General features: G+C 47.3%; 1 protein-coding gene across 6 annotated transcripts in view; it reads left to right on the forward strand.

Moving 5' to 3' along the window:
* The window catches only part of parp4 (poly (ADP-ribose) polymerase family, member 4), a 33,008-nt gene extending 12,078 nt beyond the window's left edge, over positions 1-20,930 (forward strand). The window contains exons 8-35 of one of the 6 annotated variants that reach the window (XM_031805482.1): positions 168-305; positions 417-602; positions 762-910; positions 2,453-2,584; positions 2,663-2,761; positions 2,922-3,105; positions 3,247-3,397; positions 3,778-3,923; positions 4,049-4,180; positions 4,268-4,354; positions 4,596-4,760; positions 4,853-4,896; positions 13,922-14,003; positions 14,090-14,227; positions 14,350-14,554; positions 14,737-14,807; positions 15,021-15,308; positions 15,450-15,620; positions 15,724-15,804; positions 15,937-16,017; positions 16,396-16,491; positions 16,593-16,746; positions 16,969-17,060; positions 17,159-18,408; positions 18,526-18,622; positions 18,904-19,006; positions 19,726-19,867; positions 20,077-20,930. In XM_031805482.1, coding sequence (XP_031661342.1) covers positions 168-305; positions 417-602; positions 762-910; positions 2,453-2,584; positions 2,663-2,761; positions 2,922-3,105; positions 3,247-3,397; positions 3,778-3,923; positions 4,049-4,180; positions 4,268-4,354; positions 4,596-4,760; positions 4,853-4,896; positions 13,922-14,003; positions 14,090-14,227; positions 14,350-14,554; positions 14,737-14,807; positions 15,021-15,308; positions 15,450-15,620; positions 15,724-15,804; positions 15,937-16,017; positions 16,396-16,491; positions 16,593-16,746; positions 16,969-17,060; positions 17,159-18,408; positions 18,526-18,622; positions 18,904-19,006; positions 19,726-19,867; positions 20,077-20,275 — 4,863 coding nt within the window. In that variant the 3' untranslated portion in view covers positions 20,276-20,930. Of the gene's footprint in view, positions 1-167; positions 306-416; positions 603-761; positions 911-2,452; positions 2,585-2,662; positions 2,762-2,921; positions 3,106-3,246; positions 3,398-3,777; positions 3,924-4,048; positions 4,181-4,267; positions 4,355-4,595; positions 4,761-4,852; positions 4,897-13,921; positions 14,004-14,089; positions 14,228-14,349; positions 14,555-14,736; positions 14,808-15,020; positions 15,309-15,449; positions 15,621-15,723; positions 15,805-15,936; positions 16,018-16,395; positions 16,492-16,592; positions 17,061-17,158; positions 18,623-18,903; positions 19,007-19,725; positions 19,868-20,076 lie in introns of all 6 variants that reach the window. The other 5 variants (XM_020461607.2, XM_020461609.2, XR_002252244.2 and 2 more) reach the window with 5 other exon arrangements.
* The last annotated feature ends 1,578 nt before the right edge of the window (positions 20,931-22,508 follow it).

Consider the following 22,508-nt stretch of genomic DNA (forward strand, 5'->3'; position numbering starts at 1 on the left):
ATAGTTTCTAAAAAATACAGACAGACACAACATATTATATCAGATTTGCCCCTTTTTACCCATCACCTGAGAAGATTTGGATTCTATGTGATTCTGTACAGCAATACAGTAATCAATGCTGTGGGTGCCAGTCAGGGGTTGATTGACATGTCTTGTATGATTGACAGCTGCTGCTGGAGGAGAAGCTGAGTTGCAGCAGCCTATCACAGGAAGTGGGCGTGTTCGTGGAGCTGCTCTGGGCAGAGGCCCTTGGTTGTCTGGACAACGTCCTCAAGGTTCCAATCACCAGCCTCAGTCTCAACGACGTAAGTGAGCTGTGGTTGGCTCGCAGTGTTCATGATGCATACTGTATTAGTCTGTCTGTCTGTTGGTCTCTGAGTACTTGTGCTCATTAAAGCTGTATCATTGTTGTGTAGGTGAGCAGGGCTGAGGGGCTGCTGCTACAGGTCCAGAGGAAGCTGAGGGCGAGACAGGGGGAGGGGCCAGACACTGATGTGGCTTCTCTAATGGAGGAGGTCTACACCCTCCTGCCACACAAAACTGATCTGTCCCATCTCCCTCTCCACACTAAACTCATCTCATCGCAACTGGACCTCTGCCAGGTAACACACAACACTGTTATTTTTTATCAGAATGAACACAGTTTAAATGACCTGGGATCCAGTCCCACCCTAATCGTGTGTGTGTGTGTGTCTATATATATATATATATATATATATCTCACACAATTAAATGAACACTAACATGGATCTTTGTTGTAGTTGATCAGAGACGTGCTGAATGTGAGCGAGGCAACACTGAGAAGCCCCATCCCTTCTTGTCTGGGGAAGTACCGCGCCCTGAGGTGTAGCATTGAAAGAGTTCCCTCTGGTCCTGAATTTCTGTATGTCACCGAACTTCTACAGGACAGGTACTGACCCACTCAAACAGGGCCTAAAATGTACTTTTTGGTCCACCAGCCACTGTGGCAGGTAGATGAACAAATCTTTCAGTCACATCCATAATTACATTTTTAAAAAACATCAAAAACAGATTGTGGGGGTTCGTTTCCTTGTCGCTCATTGGTGAAATTAACATTATGACAATATCTTTAATTAAATCATTAAAAATCCTTTATTAATGCAATTGCAGACAGAAGTTGACAACAGGAACATAACGCATGTTTCCGAGTAAGTTCTGCATCAAAGAAAAGGTTTTTATTTTATTAAACCCGAAGTCCAGCTCTAGTGATGTCACGGCCTCATTATCTTCTACTTATGAGACCAAAACCATGCCTACGCAACACAAAAACTCTTGTTTATATAGCTATCTAAAAGCTTAGCAGTAAATGTCCAAGTTGATTTATAGTGGAATGTCTGACTAATCTCTTACACTCCCCTGCAGAGTTCTTTCTTCACAGTCACACATTTCTCAGACAGTTTCTTCATAATAGGCAGAGAGACTAGAAAAGTACTGTGGAACCAAATGAAACCTCATAATGTATATATATTGGTAATCTGTAGTCTAGGACCCTATAAATGTAAGGAGGGAGGGGTCTTATAACTCCTCCCCTTCTATTAATACAACATAAGCCTAATCAATTATTATAATACATCAAACATTTGGTACAACCCCTATCATGACCCCTAGGTGAACCTCTTTCAAGATGACCATGCTTTGTAATGTTTCTATAGCAATAAATGTATTGGTAAGAAGCTATGTGGTACATTGCTCAATTTCATTAAACATTTTTGTGACCTGAGTCAAAATTTTCAGCTGCCCTTTTAAGAGAGGGAGGTTACTGTGGTAATGGGGCCACTCGAGTCATGGTGTGTGTGTGTGTGTGTGTGTGTGTGTGTGTGTGTGTGTGTGTGTGTGTGTGTGTGTGTGTGTGTGTGTGGATCTGACTAGGGCATCTCTTCGCTATCAGTTGAAGCAGCAGAGTCAAACTAACATTGAAAAACAACCCAGCTTGTGAACAAAACAATGTAAATAGCCAAGAAACATGAGGACAAAGTCTAACTTTGTAAACTTTTGAGTAAATTAGACCAACTTTTATGCGTGTGCGCAGCGCCTCCAACAATGTATCTATCAGCACTTCACTCAGTGCACACAGCTCCCTTGCCAGGCAGTTTTGCTGCGTGAGGTAGAATATAGGATTCCTATTTCTGCAATTAGCAATTAGCAGTTATGAAACCAATCTGCAGAAATACTTTGAAAAAAGCTACTGAAGCATTTTCTAACCCAACTCGCACATGTGCTCATACTTGACTTTTTACTTTCTATTTGCGGATGTAATGCTCGGATTGTAGAGCCCTGCAAATTGACCACCCGCCAACGTGGCTGGTGAAATTGACATTCTTACACACCAGTACCTAAATCTATCCATGGGTGGCAGGTGTTCATTTTATGCCCTACACTCCAGTGTGTGTGTGCATGCTTGTGTGTTTAACTCTCCATCTCTCTCCTACAGACAGGTGCAGATCTTGCAGGTGCTGAGAGTAAACAGAGGGGTAGAGCTACAGATGTTTAGGGAGGAGCTGGGGAACGTTAAGCCCCTCCTCCACTCCTCCAGCCCCAGCAGCTTTGTGGGGATCCTGTCTCGGTGAGCACACACACGCACACCAATGATTGACATATTGTACATGACTGACGTGATATGTTGCCAATTCTCTGTCTATAGGGGTCTGTTGCTGCCCAGAGTTGGAGTGGAGCATCATGGGATTGAGAGAACAGACATTGGGAACTTGGGCGGTGGCATCTACTTCAGTGATTCAATCAGGTCAGTCGACAACATTATATGCCAAATAAATTATATTGAAACAATGCAAATATATTCTGTTTGTATATGAACAGCACTAGTTTGAAATAATGTAATATATTCTCTGTTTATCAGCAGCAGTATGAAATATTGTCAATATACTCTCTGTGTGTATCCTCAGTACCAGTTTGAAGTACTCTAAGCCCAGTGTGACGGACGGCAGTCGGCTGCTGCTGGTGTGTGACGTGGCGTTGGGGCGCTGTACTGACCTCCAGAAGAGGGACAGCAGCCTGACTCACTCCCCTGAGGGATACCACAGTGTACATGGGGTTCGCCACACCCCCAAGAAACCCTCAGAGTTTGACGTAACCCTTTAAAAAAAAATCTGTACCTGCGTTTGTTCAGTGCTAATGCTGACATTGTAATGTTCAGATTGTGTGCGTGCTTCCGTCCATGGCGTGCGGTTCCCTACGTGTTTGTGTTTCTGATATGTGTGTGTATTCCAGGATGATGAGTATGTGGTGTACAGCCCGGAGCAGGTGAGGCTGCAATATGTGGTACAGTTCAGACTGGAGGAGGACCAGCTGAAGGACTTCCAGCCCACCATAGATACTTCTTCTACCGAGCTTCCGCTTCCTGTCTCTCCGTCTGACCTCTGTAAGAACTCAGTTCAATTAAATACATCTTTATTGTAAACTTACAACCTAACTCAGGGCCATACGTAAAGCTGACCCAATAGAAACAGTAACAAAGCATTCTCTCCAACCCTGTTTTGGTAAAAAGCTGATGGATGGGGCTGGATAAATGTAACCCTCTCAAATTCATAAACAGAGCTATGCATTCAAGGACTGGCCAGCCATGATATCAAAAGTATAGATATAACCATGTTTTGAGGTTATACATATAATTAATTTATATGTCCAAAAATGGATGTAACAACTGCTGATGGCCCCTTTTTTAAAGTGCAAAAAAATAGACAAGACTTAAAATAAGTACATTTGCTTGCTCTGAGGCTGTTATTGATGACCTGTGTGTAGTGTCCTGTTGTGAGGCTGAGGAGGATGTTGGGAGCTGTAAGAACCCTCTAGAGGAGGTGACTGCAGGCCTGTTGGACTGCTCTGGACAACCACTCCCCCTACAGGCCGTTCATGTCAGGGCCAGGCTGATGGATCTGCTCTCCCAGGTACGACTGGACTGGACAAGATTAGTCCATTTCAGTCCAGTCTAAACTCGACTATACTGGACTGTACCATACTTGACTGGACATCAGTCCTTAAGTAACAGGCCTCTCTCCAAATTGGCTACCAGGTCATCATCTTCCAGACATACACCAATCAGAGCACCGCCCCCATCGAAGCCAAGTACGTCTTCCCATTGGATGATTCTGCTGCTGTGTGTGGTTTTGAGGCCTTCATCAATGGGAAACATGTAATGGGACAGGTAATTCACCCTCACCCTCTCAGCAGCACATGGTGATCAGTTATGCATGTGTAGTATTGTGTTGTGAGCTGTTGTGTTGTTTCCCAGGTGAAGGAGAAGCAGCAGGCGCGTAAAGAGTATAAACAGGCCATAGAGAGAGGCCATGGAGCTTACCTAATGGACCAGGATGCACCTGTAAGTCTCTCCATACCTCCTTACCTCTCTGCAGACACACTTTGTCACTTTACATTGAACAGGAAATAGAATGTGTCAAACGTGAACATGCTCTCTTTAGTACAGACAGTGTGTCATATGTTGAACTCTCAGATCATTATTTTAAATCAGATAATGATGATCCTATGGTTGAAATAATCTGTGGTTTCAGTCTTATCATGTCTTGCGTCATGACGGTGATGTCATCTTTGCGTGCCCTCAGGATGTTTTCACCATCAGCGTTGGGAACCTGCCTGCCGGTGCCACCGTCCTTATCAAAGTTACCTTTGTCACCGAGCTGGTCGTCATGGAGGGCTTGATCAACTTCTCATTGCCCGGTAGTGTGGCGCCATGGCAACAGAGCTCAGCGCTCAACCAGAGGACTCAGGTAGGAGGGACTAGATTGATTGATTGATTTTATATGTTATTAATGATGCGTTTAGGTTTGCGTCATGTGTGTGCCATTGTGTGTGTCTGTAGGTGACTTTGGAAAAGGTGTGTGTGACCAACCTGGATTCCCAAGGGTGAGTGTTCCTCTTAACCAGCTCTGTAGATTCCTGTATCCTTATCATTAGTTCTGATATTCCCTAATAATCCCTTGTCCTCATATTGACCTGTAGTGTCTGTCTCTCCTCGTTCTGACCTGTAGTGTGTGTCTGTCTCTCTCCTCCATACTGACCTGGTGTGTGTCTGTCTCTCTCCTCCATACTGACCTGTAGTGTGTGTCTGTCTCTCTCCTCATACTGACCTGTAGTGTGTGTCTGTCTCTCTCCTCATACTGACCTGTAGTGTCTCTCTCTCTCCTCATACTGACCTGTAGTGTCTCCCTCTCTCCTCATACTGACCTGTAGTGTCTCCCTCTCTCCTCATACTGACCTGTAGTGTCTCCCTCTCTCCTCATACTGACCTGTAGTGTCTCCCTCTCTCCTCATACTGACCTGTAGTGTCTCCCTCTCTCCTCATACTGACCTGTAGTGTCTCCCTCTCCTCGTTCTGACCTGTAGTGTCTCCCTCTCTCCTCATACTGACCTGTAGTGTCTCCCTCTCTCCTCATACTGACCTGTAGTGTCTCTCTCTCCTCATACTGACCTGTAGTGTCTCCCTCTCTCCTCATACTGACCTGTAGTGTCTCCCTCTCCTCGTTCTGACCTGTAGTGTCTCCCTCTCTCCTCATACTGACCTGTAGTGTCTCCCTCTCTCCTCCATACTGACCTGTAGTGTCTCCCTCTCTCCTCCATACTGACCTGTAGTGTCTCCCTCTCTCCTCATACTGACCTGTAGTGTCTCCCTCTCTCCTCATACTGACCTGTAGTGTCTCCCTCTCTCCTCATACTGACCTGTAGTGTCTCCCTCTCCTCGTTCTGACCTGTAGTGTCTCCCTCTCTCCTCATACTGACCTGTAGTGTCTCCCTCTCTCCTCATACTGACCTGTAGTGTCTCCCTCTCTCCTCGTCCTGACCTGTAGTGTCTCTCTCTCTCCTCATACTGACCTGTAGTGTCTCCCTCTCTCCTCATACTGACCTGTAGTGTCTCTCTCTCTCCTCATACTGACCTGTAGTGTCTCCCTCTCTCCTCATACTGACCTGTAGTGTCTCCCTCTCCTCGTTCTGACCTGTAGTGTCTCCTTCTCTCCTCATACTGACCTGTAGTGTCTCCCTCTCTCCTCCATACTGACCTGTAGTGTATCTCTCTCTCCTCATACTGACCTGTAGTGTCTCCCTCTCTCCTCATACTGACCTGTAGTGTCTCCCTCTCTCCTCATACTGACCTGTAGTGTCTCCCTCTCTCCTTATACTGACCTGTAGTGTCTCCCTCTCTCCTCATACTGACCTGTAGTGTCTCCCTCTCTCCTCATACTGACCTGTAGTGTCTCTCTCTCCTCCTCATACTGACCTGTAGTGTCTCTCTCTCCTCGTTCTGACCTGTAGTGTCTCTCTCTCCTCATACTGACCTGTAGTGTCTCTCTCTCCTCATACTGACCTGTAGTGTCTCCCTCTCTCCTCATACTGACCTGTAGTTTCTCTCTCTCTCCTCATACTGACCTGTAGTGTCTCCCTCTCTCCTCATACTGACCTGTAGTGTCTCCCTCTCTCCTCATACTGACCTGTAGTGTCTCCCTCTCTCCTCATACTGACCTGTAGTGTCTCCCTCTCTCCTCATACTGACCTGTAGTGTCTCCCTCTCTCCTCATACTGACCTGTAGTGTCTCTCTCTCCTCGTTCTGACCTGTAGTGTCTCTCTCTCTCCTCATACTGACCTGTAGTGTCTCCCTCTCTCCTCATACTGACCTGTAGTGTCTCCCTCTCTCCCCATACTGACCTGTAGTGTCTCCCTCTCTCCTCATACTGACCTGTAGTGTCTCCCTCTCTCCTCCATACTGACCTGTAGTGTCTCTCTCTCTCCTCATACTGACCTGTAGTGTGTGTCTGTCTCTCTCCTCATACTGACCTGTAGTGTCTCTCTCTCTCCTCATACTGACCTGTAGTGTCTCCCTCTCTCCTCATACTGACCTGTAGTGTGTGTCTGTCTCTCTCCTCATACTGACCTGTAGTGTCTCTCTCTCTCCTCATACTGACCTGTAGTGTCTCTCTCTCTCCTCATACTGACCTGTAGTGTCTCTCTCTCTCCTCATATTGACCTGTAGTGTCTGTCTCTCCTCGTTCTGACCTGTAGTGTCGCACTCTCTCTTCCATACTGACCTGTAGTGTGTGTCTGTCTCTCTCCTCATACTGACCTGTAGTGTATCTCTCTCTCCTCATACTGACCTGTAGTGTCTGTCTCTCTCCTCATACTGACCTGTAGTGTGTGTCTGTCTCTCTCCTCATACTGACCTGTAGTGTGTGTGTCTCTCTCGCTCCTCATACTGACCTGTAGTGTGTGTCTCCCTCTCTCCTCATACTGACCTGTAGTGTCTCCCTCTCTCCTCATACTGACCTGTAGTGTCTCCCTCTCTCCTCATACTGACCTGTAGTGTCTCCCTCTCTCCTTATACTGACCTGTAGTGTCTCCCTCTCTCCTCATACTGACCTGTAGTGTCTCTCTCTCCTCATACTGACCTGTAGTGTCTCCCTCTCTCCTCATACTGACCTGTAGTGTCTCCCTCTCCTCGTTCTGACCTGTAGTGTCTCCCTCTCTCCTCATACTGACCTGTAGTGTCTCCCTCTCTCCTCCATACTGACCTGTAGTGTCTCCCTCTCTCCTCCATACTGACCTGTAGTGTCTCCCTCTCTCCTCATACTGACCTGTAGTGTCTCCCTCTCTCCTCATACTGACCTGTAGTGTCTCCCTCTCTCCTCATACTGACCTGTAGTGTCTCCCTCTCCTCATACTGACCTGTAGTGTCTCCCTCTCCTCGTTCTGACCTGTAGTGTCTCCCTCTCTCCTCATACTGACCTGTAGTGTCTCCCTCTCTCCTCATACTGACCTGTAGTGTCTCTCTCTCCTCATACTGACCTGTAGTGTCTCCCTCTCTCCTCATACTGACCTGTAGTGTCTCCCTCTCCTCGTTCTGACCTGTAGTGTCTCCCTCTCTCCTCATACTGACCTGTAGTGTCTCCCTCTCTCCTCCATACTGACCTGTAGTGTCTCCCTCTCTCCTCCATACTGACCTGTAGTGTCTCCCTCTCTCCTCATACTGACCTGTAGTGTCTCCCTCTCTCCTCATACTGACCTGTAGTGTCTCCCTCTCTCCTCATACTGACCTGTAGTGTCTCCCTCTCCTCGTTCTGACCTGTAGTGTCTCCCTCTCTCCTCATACTGACCTGTAGTGTCTCCCTCTCTCCTCATACTGACCTGTAGTGTCTCCCTCTCTCCTCGTTCTGACCTGTAGTGTCTCTCTCTCTCCTCATACTGACCTGTAGTGTCTCCCTCTCTCCTCATACTGACCTGTAGTGTCTCTCTCTCTCCTCATACTGACCTGTAGTGTCTCCCTCTCTCCTCATACTGACCTGTAGTGTCTCCCTCTCCTCGTTCTGACCTGTAGTGTCTCCTTCTCTCCTCATACTGACCTGTAGTGTCTCCCTCTCTCCTCCATACTGACCTGTAGTGTATCTCTCTCTCCTCATACTGACCTGTAGTGTCTCCCTCTCTCCTCATACTGACCTGTAGTGTCTCCCTCTCTCCTCATACTGACCTGTAGTGTCTCCCTCTCTCCTTATACTGACCTGTAGTGTCTCCCTCTCTCCTCATACTGACCTGTAGTGTCTCCCTCTCTCCTCATACTGACCTGTAGTGTCTCTCTCTCCTCCTCATACTGACCTGTAGTGTCTCTCTCTCCTCGTTCTGACCTGTAGTGTCTCTCTCTCCTCATACTGACCTGTAGTGTCTCTCTCTCCTCATACTGACCTGTAGTGTCTCCCTCTCTCCTCATACTGACCTGTAGTTTCTCTCTCTCTCCTCATACTGACCTGTAGTGTCTCCCTCTCTCCTCATACTGACCTGTAGTGTCTCCCTCTCTCCTCATACTGACCTGTAGTGTCTCCCTCTCTCCTCATACTGACCTGTAGTGTCTCCCTCTCTCCTCATACTGACCTGTAGTGTCTCCCTCTCTCCTCATACTGACCTGTAGTGTCTCTCTCCTCCTCGTCCCGCCTTGTACTGTCTCTCTCTCTCCTCATACTGACCTGTAGTGTCTCCCTCTCTCCTCATACTGACCTGTAGTGTCTCCCTCTCTCCCCATACTGACCTGTAGTGTCTCCCTCTCTCCTCATACTGACCTGTAGTGTCTCCCTCTCTCCTCCATACTGACCTGTAGTGTCTCTCTCTCTCCTCATACTGACCTGTAGTGTGTGTCTGTCTCTCTCCTCATACTGACCTGTAGTGTCTCTCTCTCTCCTCATACTGACCTGTAGTGTCTCCCTCTCTCCTCATACTGACCTGTAGTGTGTGTCTGTCTCTCTCCTCATACTGACCTGTAGTGTCTCTCTCTCTCCTCATACTGACCTGTAGTGTCTCTCTCTCTCCTCATACTGACCTGTAGTGTCTCTCTCTCTCCTCATATTGACCTGTAGTGTCTGTCTCTCCTCGTTCTGACCTGTAGTGTCGCACTCTCTCTTCCATACTGACCTGTAGTGTGTGTCTGTCTCTCTCCTCATACTGACCTGTAGTGTATCTCTCTCTCCTCATACTGACCTGTAGTGTCTGTCTCTCTCCTCATACTGACCTGTAGTGTGTGTCTGTCTCTCTCCTCATACTGACCTGTAGTGTGTGTGTCTCTCTCGCTCCTCATACTGACCTGTAGTGTGTGTCTCCCTCTCTCCTCATACTGACCTGTAGTGTCTCCCTCTCTCCTCATACTGACCTGTAGTGTCTCCCTCTCTCCTCATACTGACCTGTAGTGTCTCCCTCTCTCCTTATACTGACCTGTAGTGTCTCCCTCTCTCCTCATACTGACCTGTAGTGTCTCTCTCTCCTCATACTGACCTGTAGTGTCTCCCTCTCTCCTCATACTGACCTGTAGTGTCTCCCTCTCCTCGTTCTGACCTGTAGTGTCTCCCTCTCTCCTCATACTGACCTGTAGTGTCTCCCTCTCTCCTCCATACTGACCTGTAGTGTCTCCCTCTCTCCTCCATACTGACCTGTAGTGTCTCCCTCTCTCCTCATACTGACCTGTAGTGTCTCCCTCTCTCCTCATACTGACCTGTAGTGTCTCCCTCTCTCCTCATACTGACCTGTAGTGTCTCCCTCTCCTCGTTCTGACCTGTAGTGTCTCCCTCTCTCCTCATACTGACCTGTAGTGTCTCCCTCTCTCCTCATACTGACCTGTAGTGTCTCCCTCTCTCCTCGTTCTGACCTGTAGTGTCTCTCTCTCTCCTCATACTGACCTGTAGTGTCTCCCTCTCTCCTCATACTGACCTGTAGTGTCTCTCTCTCTCCTCATACTGACCTGTAGTGTCTCCCTCTCTCCTCATACTGACCTGTAGTGTCTCCCTCTCCTCGTTCTGACCTGTAGTGTCTCCTTCTCTCCTCATACTGACCTGTAGTGTCTCCCTCTCTCCTCCATACTGACCTGTAGTGTATCTCTCTCTCCTCATACTGACCTGTAGTGTCTCCCTCTCTCCTCATACTGACCTGTAGTGTCTCCCTCTCTCCTCATACTGACCTGTAGTGTCTCCCTCTCTCCTTATACTGACCTGTAGTGTCTCCCTCTCTCCTCATACTGACCTGTAGTGTCTCCCTCTCTCCTCATACTGACCTGTAGTGTCTCTCTCTCCTCCTCATACTGACCTGTAGTGTCTCTCTCTCCTCGTTCTGACCTGTAGTGTCTCTCTCTCCTCATACTGACCTGTAGTGTCTCTCTCTCCTCATACTGACCTGTAGTGTCTCCCTCTCTCCTCATACTGACCTGTAGTTTCTCTCTCTCTCCTCATACTGACCTGTAGTGTCTCCCTCTCTCCTCATACTGACCTGTAGTGTCTCCCTCTCTCCTCATACTGACCTGTAGTGTCTCCCTCTCTCCTCATACTGACCTGTAGTGTCTCCCTCTCTCCTCATACTGACCTGTAGTGTCTCCCTCTCTCCTCATACTGACCTGTAGTGTCTCTATCTCCTCGTTCTGACCTGTATTGTCTCTCTCTCTCCTCATACTGACCTGTAGTGTCTCCCTCTCTCCTCATACTGACCTGTAGTGTCTCCCTCTCTCCCCATACTGACCTGTAGTGTCTCCCTCTCTCCTCATACTGACCTGTAGTGTCTCCCTCTCTCCTCCATACTGACCTGTAGTGTCTCTCTCTCTCCTCATACTGACCTGTAGTGTGTGTCTGTCTCTCTCCTCATACTGACCTGTAGTGTCTCTCTCTCTCCTCATACTGACCTGTAGTGTCTCCCTCTCTCCTCATACTGACCTGTAGTGTGTGTCTGTCTCTCTCCTCATACTGACCTGTAGTGTCTCTCTCTCTCCTCATACTGACCTGTAGTGTCTCTCTCTCTCCTCATACTGACCTGTAGTGTCTCTCTCTCTCCTCATATTGACCTGTAGTGTCTGTCTCTCCTCGTTCTGACCTGTAGTGTCGCACTCTCTCTTCCATACTGACCTGTAGTGTGTGTCTGTCTCTCTCCTCATACTGACCTGTAGTGTATCTCTCTCTCCTCATACTGACCTGTAGTGTCTGTCTCTCTCCTCATACTGACCTGTAGTGTGTGTCTGTCTCTCTCCTCATACTGACCTGTAGTGTGTGTGTCTCTCTCGCTCCTCATACTGACCTGTAGTGTGTGTCTCCCTCTCTCCTCATACTGACCTGTAGTGTCTCCCTCTCTCCTCATACTGACCTGTAGTGTCTCCCTCTCTCCTCATACTGACCTGTAGTGTCTCCCTCTCTCCTTATACTGACCTGTAGTGTCTCCCTCTCTCCTCATACTGACCTGTAGTGTCTCCCTCTCTCCTCATACTGACCTGTAGTGTCTCTCTCTCCTCCTCATACTGACCTGTAGTGTCTCTCTCTCCTCGTTCTGACCTGTAGTGTCTCTCTCTCCTCATACTGACCTGTAGTGTCTCTCTCTCCTCATACTGACCTGTAGTGTCTCCCTCTCTCCTCATACTGACCTGTAGTGTCTCTCTCTCTCCTCATACTGACCTATAGTGTATCCCTCTCTCCTCATACTGACCTGTAGTGTCTCCCTCTCTCCTCATACTGACCTGTAGTGTCTCCCTCTCTCCTCATACTGACCTGTAGTGTCTCCCTCTCTCCTCATACTGACCTGTAGTGTCTCCCTCTCTCCTCATACTGACCTGTAGTGTCTCCCTCTCTCCTCATACTGACCTGTAGTGTCTCCCTCTCTCCACATACTGACCTGTAGTGTCTCCCTCTCTCCCCATACTGACCTGTAGTGTCTCCCTCTCTCCTCATACTGACCTGTAGTGTCTCCCTCTCTCCTCCATACTGACCTGTAGTGTCTCTCTCTCTCCTCATACTGACCTGTAGTGTGTGTCTGTCTCTCTCCTCATACTGACCTGTAGTGTCTCTCTCTCTCCTCATACTGACCTGTAGTGTCTCCCTCTCTCCTCATACTGACCTGTAGTGTCTCCCTCTCTCCTCATACTGACCTGTAGTGTCTCCCTCTCTCCTCATACTGACCTGTAGTGTCTCCCTCTCTCCTCGTTCTGACCTGTAGTGTGTGTCTGTCTCTCTCCTCATACTGACCTGTAGTGTCTCTCTCTCTCCTCATACTGACCTGTAGTGTCTCCCTCTCTCCTCATACTGACCTGTAGTGTCTCCCTCTCCTCGTTCTGACCTGTAGTGTCTCCTTCTCTCCTCATACTGACCTGTAGTGTCTCCCTCTCTCCTCCATACTGACCTGTAGTGTATCTCTCTCTCCTCATACTGACCTGTAGTGTCTCCCTCTCTCCTCATACTGACCTGTAGTGTCTCCCTCTCTCCTCATACTGACCTGTAGTGTCTCCCTCTCTCCTTATACTGACCTGTAGTGTCTCCCTCTCTCCTCATACTGACCTGTAGTGTCTCCCTCTCTCCTCATACTGACCTGTAGTGTCTCCCTCTCTCCTCATACTGACCTGTAGTGTCTCTCTCTCTCCTCATACTGACCTGTAGTGTCTCCCTCTCTCCTCATACTGACCTGTAGTGTCTCCCTCTCTCCTCATACTGACCTGTAGTGTCTCCCTCTCTCCTCATACTGACCTGTAGTGTCTCCCTCTCTCCTCATACTGACCTGTAGTGTCTCCCTCTCTCCTCATACTGACCTGTAGTGTCTCTCTCTCCTCGTTCTGACCTGTAGTGTCTCTCTCTCTCCTCATACTGACCTGTAGTGTCTCCCTCTCTCCTCATACTGACCTGTAGTGTCTCCCTCTCTCCCCATACTGACCTGTAGTGTCTCCCTCTCTCCTCATACTGACCTGTAGTGTCTCCCTCTCTCCTCCATACTGACCTGTAGTGTCTCTCTCTCTCCTCATACTGACCTGTAGTGTGTGTCTGTCTCTCTCCTCATACTGACCTGTAGTGTCTCTCTCTCTCCTCATACTGACCTGTAGTGTCTCCCTCTCTCCTCATACTGACCTGTAGTGTGTGTCTGTCTCTCTCCTCATACTGACCTGTAGTGTCTCTCTCTCTCCTCATACTGACCTGTAGTGTCTCTCTCTCTCCTCATATTGACCTGTAGTGTCTGTCTCTCCTCGTTCTGACCTGTAGTGTCGCACTCTCTCTTCCATACTGACCTGTAGTGTGTGTCTGTCTCTCTCCTCATACTGACCTGTAGTGTATCTCTCTCTCCTCATACTGACCTGTAGTGTGTGTCTGTCTCTCTCCTCATACTGACCTGTAGTGTGTGTGTCTCTCTCGCTCCTCATACTGACCTGTAGTGTGTGTCTGTCTCTCTCCTCATACTGACCTGTAGTGTGTGTCTGTCTCTCTCCTCATACTGACCTGTAGTGTCTGTCTGTCTGTCTCTCTCCTCATACTGACCTGTAGTGTCTGTCTGTCTGTCTCTCCTCATACTGACCTGTAGTGTGTGTCTGTTTCTCTCCTCATACTGACCTGTAGTGTGTGTCTGTCTCTCTCTCTTCATACTGACCTGTAGTGTGTGTCTGTCTCTCCTTAGGGAGTTCAGTCTGGATATGTCCATTGAGATGCCCAACGAGATCATCAACCTGCACTGTCTCACACACAAAGTCAAGATCAAGGTAACACAGCAGACCGAGCAATGTATGTGCATGCTTCCTTGTGTGTGCGTGTTTGTAACATGGTGTGTGTGTTGTGTTAACCCCAGAGGACCGACTGTAAGGCGGTGGTGAGGACATGTCCAGGTGAGACTCTGGGTCCAGATGGGTTCCTGGTCTGCTTCAGTCTGGCTCAGATCCACCTACCCAGGATGTGGGTGGAGAAACACCCAGATAAAGACAGCCAGGTCAGTATCTCTCCTTCTGTCTCTCTTAAATACGGCCTGGTCTGTATCCCTTTCTCTCTCCATCTTTCCTTCCTTCTCTCTGTCTAATCATATCCATCTCTTTACGTTTCTCCCCCTTCCAGGCCTGTATGCTGGTATTTTACCCAGACTTTGAGCCCTGCCCCACCTCCAGCCCCATGTCCGGCTCCAGTGAGGTGATCCTGCTGTTGGACTCGTCTGAGTCCATGAGAGGAGAAGCTCTCCAGAACGCCAGGAGAATCGCCCTGCAGCTTCTGAATACCCTGGACCACCACAGCATTCGAGTCAATGTCATCTCCTTTGGCTCAGGTGGGCTCCTATTCAAACAGTCTCCAAACTGAGCTAAATCAACTTCATGTATCATGTCGTTTGCATTCGCTTTGTTAGTGGGGGATTTTTGTTGTTGCTTACTTCAGACTGATGAGTTAGACAGTAAGACACTGTAACTTTTCCCCCATACTCATCTGTCTGACTGTGGTTTTGTCTCATAGACCAGAAGGATGCTTTTCTCTCTGCCAACCCTCTAATCGAGGCCCTCCAACCAGCCAAGAAGTTCATCATGGTGAGTGCTGACAGACAGGCCCAGGGGCCAATCACAATCTTTTATCATTAGTCTCTAGAATATTAGGCAAACATACATTTTTTGAGCATATACAAAGCTCACTCAGAATATTTTTATGGAATATTCACAATCATTGGAGTATTATGTGCATGTAAATGTTGTCCTTGATCAAATTCTCATTTTCTGAATGATCCTTTCCCCTGTTGTTGTTAGTCCTCCTCACCTGTTGGGGGCAGCACTGAGCTGTGGAGGCCCCTGCGCAGCCTGAGTCTGTTGCCTCCGTCGCAGGGCGTAAGGAACCTGCTGCTGCTATCAGACGGTCACGTCCAGAACCAAGCCCTGACCCTGCAGCTGGTCAGACAGCATGCCCAGCACAGCCGCCTCTTCACCTGCGGCCTCAGCCCAACAGCTAATCGGCACATGTTGCGGGCCCTGGCCCAGGCAGGGGGAGGGGCCTATGAGTTCTTTGACACAAAGACAAAGCACACCTGGCGAGAGAAGGTACCAGCACACTTTTACAGCGACCTCTCCTATGTCTTTTGATGTCTGTATATTATCTTTGGTTCCAACACAACCACATAACATGTGGTCAACTTGGGCGAACTATGCCTTTAAACAGATGTTTTTCTGTGTGTGTCTCAGGTGGCGTGCCAGGTGAAGCGCATCGTGTCTCCAGGCTGCAGCTCTGTGTCTGTGAAGTGGCAGCAGTTTAACCCCTCAGCTCCCCCCCCTGTTCAGGCGCCCTCTCAGCTCCACGCACTCTTCACTGACTGCCACACCCTGGTCTACGGCTTCGTGCCACACTGTACACAGGTATACTGTCACAGAGGCGTGTTTGTGTGTGCGTGCGTGAACATGATATGCCCAGATCACAAAGCCCTGTGAGACTAACTTGTCCATGTGTCGGGTTCCGTAGGCCACTCTTCTTGGAGACCTGAGTGGTCAGAACATTGAGACGATGGTGTCCACCACTGAGCTACAGAAAACCAGGGGCACGGTGAGACCACCACACTCACATCACCTTACTGTTTATACTGTCTCAGTCACACCTATAATGTGTGTGTGTGTGTGTGTGTGTGTGTGTGTGTGTGTGTGTGTGTGTGTGTGTGTATGCGCACATGTGTTTCAGTTCCTTCATAAGCTCACAGCGAGGGCCGTTATCAGAGACTATGAGGATGGAAGTCTTCACACCAACGAGGCTGAACATGAGGTGTGTGTGAACATTAGATTGTGAATGGAGTAGTGTTGTCACAACCAGTATCACTAAACTACAACACCAGATTTTTCTTACCAAAAAAGAAAACACAAAGCAGGCTAATGGTCCTTTAAACACCTACTTTATGTAAAATATTGTGTGCTATAGCTTGGGGAAAAAAGGTGACAACATAAGGCTGTTTTTGACCAACATTAGGAGTGTTTTCCTCTGGAAATGAAGGCTGCTTCATGTTTTGTTTCCCTTCCTTCCTTCCTCCCTTCCTAGTATTGCGGTACTGGTGTCATGACAACCCTAGTATGGAGTGTGTACACTGTACCTATTCTGTGTGTACGGAAAGTTTTTGTTTTATATATATAGTATCAATTCTCTCAGGGGAAGAAATCAGTGATGAAGTCCTTCATCATTGAGCTGAGCAAAGAGTTCTCCATCCTGTCTCAGTTTACCAGCTTTGTTGCCATCGAGGAGAGGGTACGTCTGCCAAACGCTAGTGTGTGTGCGCACACACATCGACAATACTTCAATACAAATGTAGAAAAAGACAATGTTCTGATGTGTTCTTTCTCTCCCAGGACTCAGAGCAGCCTGACGTGGGCTTCACAGATGTTCCCAAACTGATCTCAGACGAGGACGTCGACTTCTTACCTTACCTTAGCTGGCAGCAGGAGGAATATGAGGGAGATGGGATGGACTCGGGATCAGACTCAATGTCAAACTTGCTGAATGGTGGGCCAGGGCATGTTTTATGCAGAAATATCTGTCTAGAGGAGAGGGGGATGGGGGAGGAGCATGAATCGATGGTTCAACTCCAGGTGGATGACGAATCATGGGAAGGATCTGTGAACTTACGTTCCAAATTTCTCAATCAGAGGGCTACGGATGATGTGCCTCTTGGTAGGACACTTAATTCCTCTTACTTCATGGGCTCTATGGTTTTTGCCAGCCCAGGTACCTTGTCCGCTGCTACCGAACCTCTAGATATGACTTTGAAGATTGAAGGAGCTGTGACGGATGAAGAGATGGAGTGCTTTGATGACATGGTAGTGATCTGCTTCTTTATTGCTGTTAACTATGAAGAAAAATTATTCCTGTCAATTCATAGTTTAATCACTGAACTGTTCTTGTCTTTGTTTTACAGGTCTTTGATTTACAGGAATCTGAACACCCCCTTCGTGGCTCAGTAATCATGCATAGTGAGGCTCTGTCCTCTTCTTTCTCTCCAACTCTCCACACGCTTTCAGGCAGCCAATGCATACCAGACACCACATACCTTTCTACCACTATGGTGCCTATGGCTATGGAGACGGATTTCATCCCTGAGCTGTCTGATACCTTCTACTCTCTCCCAAACATAGTGAGGCGTGCGAAGAGTAGAGAGGGAGACTTTAGACGGGCGGACAGACACAGGAAGGTTTGTGACGGTCCGGCATTTGACCCTGTAGAGACACAGAAGAAGTCTCTCTCTGTTGCTGATGTGCCTCGTCCTCCTCCCTCTGTTCATCATCTTCAGATCAAGTCTTGCGTTGTTGCTGATGTTCTTCCTCCTCCACCCCCTGCTTCTGCCCTCAGTTCTCCTGGTCCTCGTCCATCTCGACTGCAGTCTTTCTTTGCCACAGTTTCAGATGCTCTTCCTCCTCCACCCCCTGCTCCTGTCCTCTGTTCTCCTTGTCCTCCTCCATTTCGACCTCAGTCTTTCTCTGCCAGAGGTTCAGGTTCTCTTCCTCCTCCCTCTGCTCTTGTCTCCAATGAGTTTCGAGCGATTAGATACGAGATGGGAGTTCATGCCAGACCTGGAGTTGGGGCTATCTCCCATACTGCAACCTTCCCGAAACTGCGAGCCGTTGGGGACCTGCTACTTTCCAAACCCCGAGAGCCCTATCCTGTGGAACTGTCGTCAATGTGTGAGACTAGCAAAATGTGTCTCTTGGATAATAGCTTATCCGAATATAAGGATTGTGGACTAGTGGAAATAGACCACTGGCAACCTTCTGTTGTCCCTGCCTCTGTGCCCCCATCAGGGTTTGGTTTCGGGGGCAGAAGGGCAGGTTCTCAAAGCAGACAACCTCACAGCTCTTTGTTTGGGGCCACAGCCAGTGCATGTTACATTCCAGGTTTATATGAGGCTTCTTCAGCAGGCGGACCACCTCTTGGAGGCTCAGCTAGATCAATGGGGTTAAGTTTTGAGGCACCACTTACTGGCGGACACCTCAGCTCCCTTTCACCTACCACTCATGGCGCCTATCTGACCCAATCTTTAGGGGCCTTAGTTGGATCCTCTCAGTTTGGTAGCTCTCTCAATACACTACAACAACATCATGTACTACCACAAGCACAAAAACCTCTGGATATGAAAAAAAACATACAAAAACTTGTCGGAGACAGTGAAAGGTATGTGTCAGCGTCCGTTCGTCCGTCACTTTGTCTGTCTGTGTATGACCTCTATTGGAGACATGTATTGTTATGTGTAGCTCTGTGGTATCCTAATGAGGTAGGTTTTGATTTCAGGAGGGGAGGTCTTGAATTCAGGAAGAGAGGTCTTGAATTCAGGAAGAATACTCTTGATGTAGTAAAATGGACAGAGATTTTTGCCCTCCAGCACTCGGTAAGTACAGTAAACGTTCCCTTTTCTAAAGGCCCGTCTCATCTGCATAGAAAATACTATTATTGATAGAAAATATGAACTAATCATATCTCTGTATATACATTCTATTGTTTATTGATAGTGCAGGAGCATGGATTGAATTCAGAAACAGATTTTCCAGATACTCAAAGCATTGTATGGGGAACTCACTTCATCGATACCAATGTGTGGCACCATTTGCCAATGAGCAATGGGAACCATTTTGTGCTAAAAGGCTAATAACATGTTTTTTTTTGTTCCAGGAAGGTTACTGGGAGTGCTCTGCCAGCCTGGGCTACCTCCTCGGTGTGGATGTGGACTACTTTGCAAATGTCTTCCTGAAGAATAGAGGCATCAGCTCTCTAGGTAGGCTACACTACAGACTGATACTAGAGAACTGTTTGTCTGGGAGTCTATGAACATTGAGTTTGGGCTGTTTTTGAGCAGTAAGAAAAATGACAAAAATATTGTGTGCGCGTGTCATCCAGGCGCTACAGAGGGTAGTGCGTACGGCCCAGTATATCACTGGGGCCAAACTTCCTGCCATCCAGGACCTATATACTAGGCGATGTAAGACGAAGGCCCAAAAAATTGTCAAAGACTCCAGTCACCTAAGTCATAGACTGTTCTCTCTGCTACCACACGGCAAGCAGTACCAGAGCACCAAGTCTAGGTCCAAAAGGCTCCTTAACAGCTTCTACTCCTAAGCCATAAGACTGCTGAACAATTAATCAAATGGCCACTCAAACTGTTTACTTTGACCCCCCCCCCCCCACCCTTTGTTTTTACACTGCTGCTTTTCACCGTTTATTATCTATCCATATTCACTTTACCCCTACCTACATTTACAAATGACTCAACTAACCTGTCTCCTGCCCATTGACTCGTTACCGGTACCCCCTTTATATACAATATAGCCTCATTTTATTGTTACTTTAAAAATGTACAAAACTTTAGTTATTTTAGTAAATATTTTCTTAACTGTATTGTTGTTGAAGGGCTTGTTAGTAAGCATTTCACGGTAAGGTCTACACTTGTTGTATTCAGCGCATTTGACAAATAAAAATGGATTTGATGTGTGTCAGGTGTGAGGGCCCATGCTGACATCCTGAGGCTGGTGGCCAGTCTGCTGGTGCTGCAGCTGATGAGGGTGAGGAGGCTAGATGAGGGGAAGCTGCTGCTCAGCCTGTTCCGTCTGGACCTGGACCACTCTCCTCCTCAGCCCAGGTACAGTGGGTCTCCTCTCTCTGCTCCACTATATAACACCCCATGCACTCTGTTCTATCTACAAGGTTTGAGGGCAGTTCATGTGATTCATGTGTCTGTGTTTCTCTTGGGGTAAGGGTATATATGTGTTTTGTTTTTGTTTGGTGCATTTCTCGATGCGTGTGTGTGCGCGCATGCACTAAATATGGTTACTGTGTGTGTTCCCCCAGGTGTGAGCGCTGGGAGGCAGTGAGGAGGGCGGTGGACTGGGTGTGTTGGGCAGACAGGGAGTACCCGTGTGTGTGCAGCAGGCTGGAGTTTGGCTGGGACTGGGAGTCGTCCACACGGCAGCTCCTGGGCATCGACCCCCCGCACCCCCTCTCTCCCCTCATCCTCCTCGGGACCACAGGGGGAGTGAGGGCCCAATGACTTCCAGAAGGATAAAGGTGTATGACCAGTATATACATCTGCAGCTATTGCTTTTACTATTTCACTTATTACGAGGTTAAGGTACTATGCTATACTGATAACCTCTTCAGTGATCAAATCAGTTTTGTAATTACAAATCTTTGCATTTAAAGGTGTGATTTTATATTTTATCAAAATACAAGAGCAATCATTTCTAAAATGTATTGATACTCCTCAATCTATGGCCATGTTCTATATCCATACAGCTGTCATTGTGTGATTTCAGACCTTACTCCAATTTTCTTTCTGTTTTCTTTGTCTGACTGAAATAATCCTCTGATGGATAAGCAGAACAGCAGGGTAATGTGGTCATGCTATTGGTCACTCGGGTTCCTATTCGATCCTTTACACACACACCTTAAAGCCTTTCTTAAAGAATGGTTTGATTTAAAGTGTCTGTTTCACAATATATAAACATAGTCAGCTTGAATCTGTGTGTGTTACAGCACGAAAGTCAAATCCAAAAGAATCCGACTCGCTAGTGTTGTGTTCACCACAAGGTGTCGCTATAAGAAAGGTCAAGGTTAATGACTATTAATAAAGATGTAAATCAATGCATACTGGGAGAAGAATAAGATGGATGCCTACACCATACAGTAAAGTCACATTCATCTTACCTTTCAGCCTGGACTCTATTACTGAGTAAGGTCTTCAGTTACTACATACAGTACTACACAACAGATAGCTGGTTGAGTAAGACCCTCTGTGTTCTGGATCCACTAGCTGCTGAAACTCCATAACTTTAATATTCTGACAACAACAACAAAAAATCTGAGTTAGCTTGCCATGATTCCACAACATCCATATCACTGTCAGTCCCCCTTCCTGTTGTCTCTTCTGACCCCTGATGACCTGAAGGTGTCAGAGGAAGATCCCCTTGGCCTTCTCTACGGCTATTTTGTCCAGTTTTGTCTTCAAATGATTGTTCACTTCTTTTGACAGAATTTCCTCGTACAACCTTTGGTAATATGGTTGACCAACTTGGCCACACTTGTTTCTGCTATTGAGACAGGTGCATGAACACACAAGTGCCAGAAAATAAGGCCCCCACCAACCAGAGGCACGCCAATGACCAGGGAAAGAAAGTAGATGGTCATATATTTGTCAGTGAAAAGATCAGATCCAAACAATAAAGCCACTTTTCATCCATCCCTGGGCAGTCTAAATATTTACATAATCTACCCAGGGGCAGCAGGTAGCCTAGTGGTTAGAGCGTTGGGCCAGTAACTGAAAGGTTGCTGGAACGAATCCCTGAGCTGCCACGGTAAAAATCTGTCGTTCTGCCCCTGTGCAAGGCAGTTAAGGCAGCCCCCCACATCTCTCTGATTCAGAGGGGTTGGGTTAAATGCGGATTTAAAAAATATAAAGATATATTAGCATTAAGGCATCTTCAGATGTTCCAGTCCTCACCTGAACGAACATAAGTAATAGCTGCTTGTTTGTAGAAAAGGCTACTTCTTCAGATGTTCTAGAGTTTTCACCTGAATGAACATCACAGGCAAAATCCTAGGCTGTGTCACACACTGGAGGGGGCATTGTTAATTAGCACACATGCTTCACATTTTTTTGTTGTCTTGCAGCCCAGGGGAAGATAATATGGCCTTTAAATATGTATTTTATTGATGTATCTAATTTGTGATACATTTGTCAGTTACCATTGAACATTTGACCAGCATTTAGCCTTTTTGCATTATAAAAAAAAACAACATTCTGAACATAATATAAATTGTCACAACTGAGTCCGTCTTGTATTCAGTGATGACAAGTCTCTCTTCAGAGGTCAGGTTTGTTCTACTGGGAAGTCCCACATGTTTGCGGTGGTTGTTGGTCTTATAGCACACAAACCAGTCTCAGTTTATGAGAGTACCTATCCAGTTGAGTACTAAAGTCAGAAATGTGATCACAAGTTTGGTAGATGAACAGAAGCAAATGCAGCAGCTATAATTCCTGAAACACACACTGCATCTCTTGCGGCAAAACATCTTCTGCTAGATCTTAACAATTAGCATGATAACACAAGTTATTATAATGGGTGGACACAGCATGTGCACTATGCCATGAGGGCCTATGGGTTGTATGCTGTACCATGCAGGCTTGAAGAAGCACGGAAGGTTCAAAATGTACTCCAAAATGAAGACAAACAGGAAAACTAAAACATTGGCAGCTTTGGTCAACAGGGAGAGAAGTCTAAGGA

Source organism: Oncorhynchus kisutch, linkage group LG26, assembly GCF_002021735.2.
Source record: "Oncorhynchus kisutch isolate 150728-3 linkage group LG26, Okis_V2, whole genome shotgun sequence".
Lineage (NCBI taxonomy): Eukaryota > Metazoa > Chordata > Actinopteri > Salmoniformes > Salmonidae > Oncorhynchus > Oncorhynchus kisutch.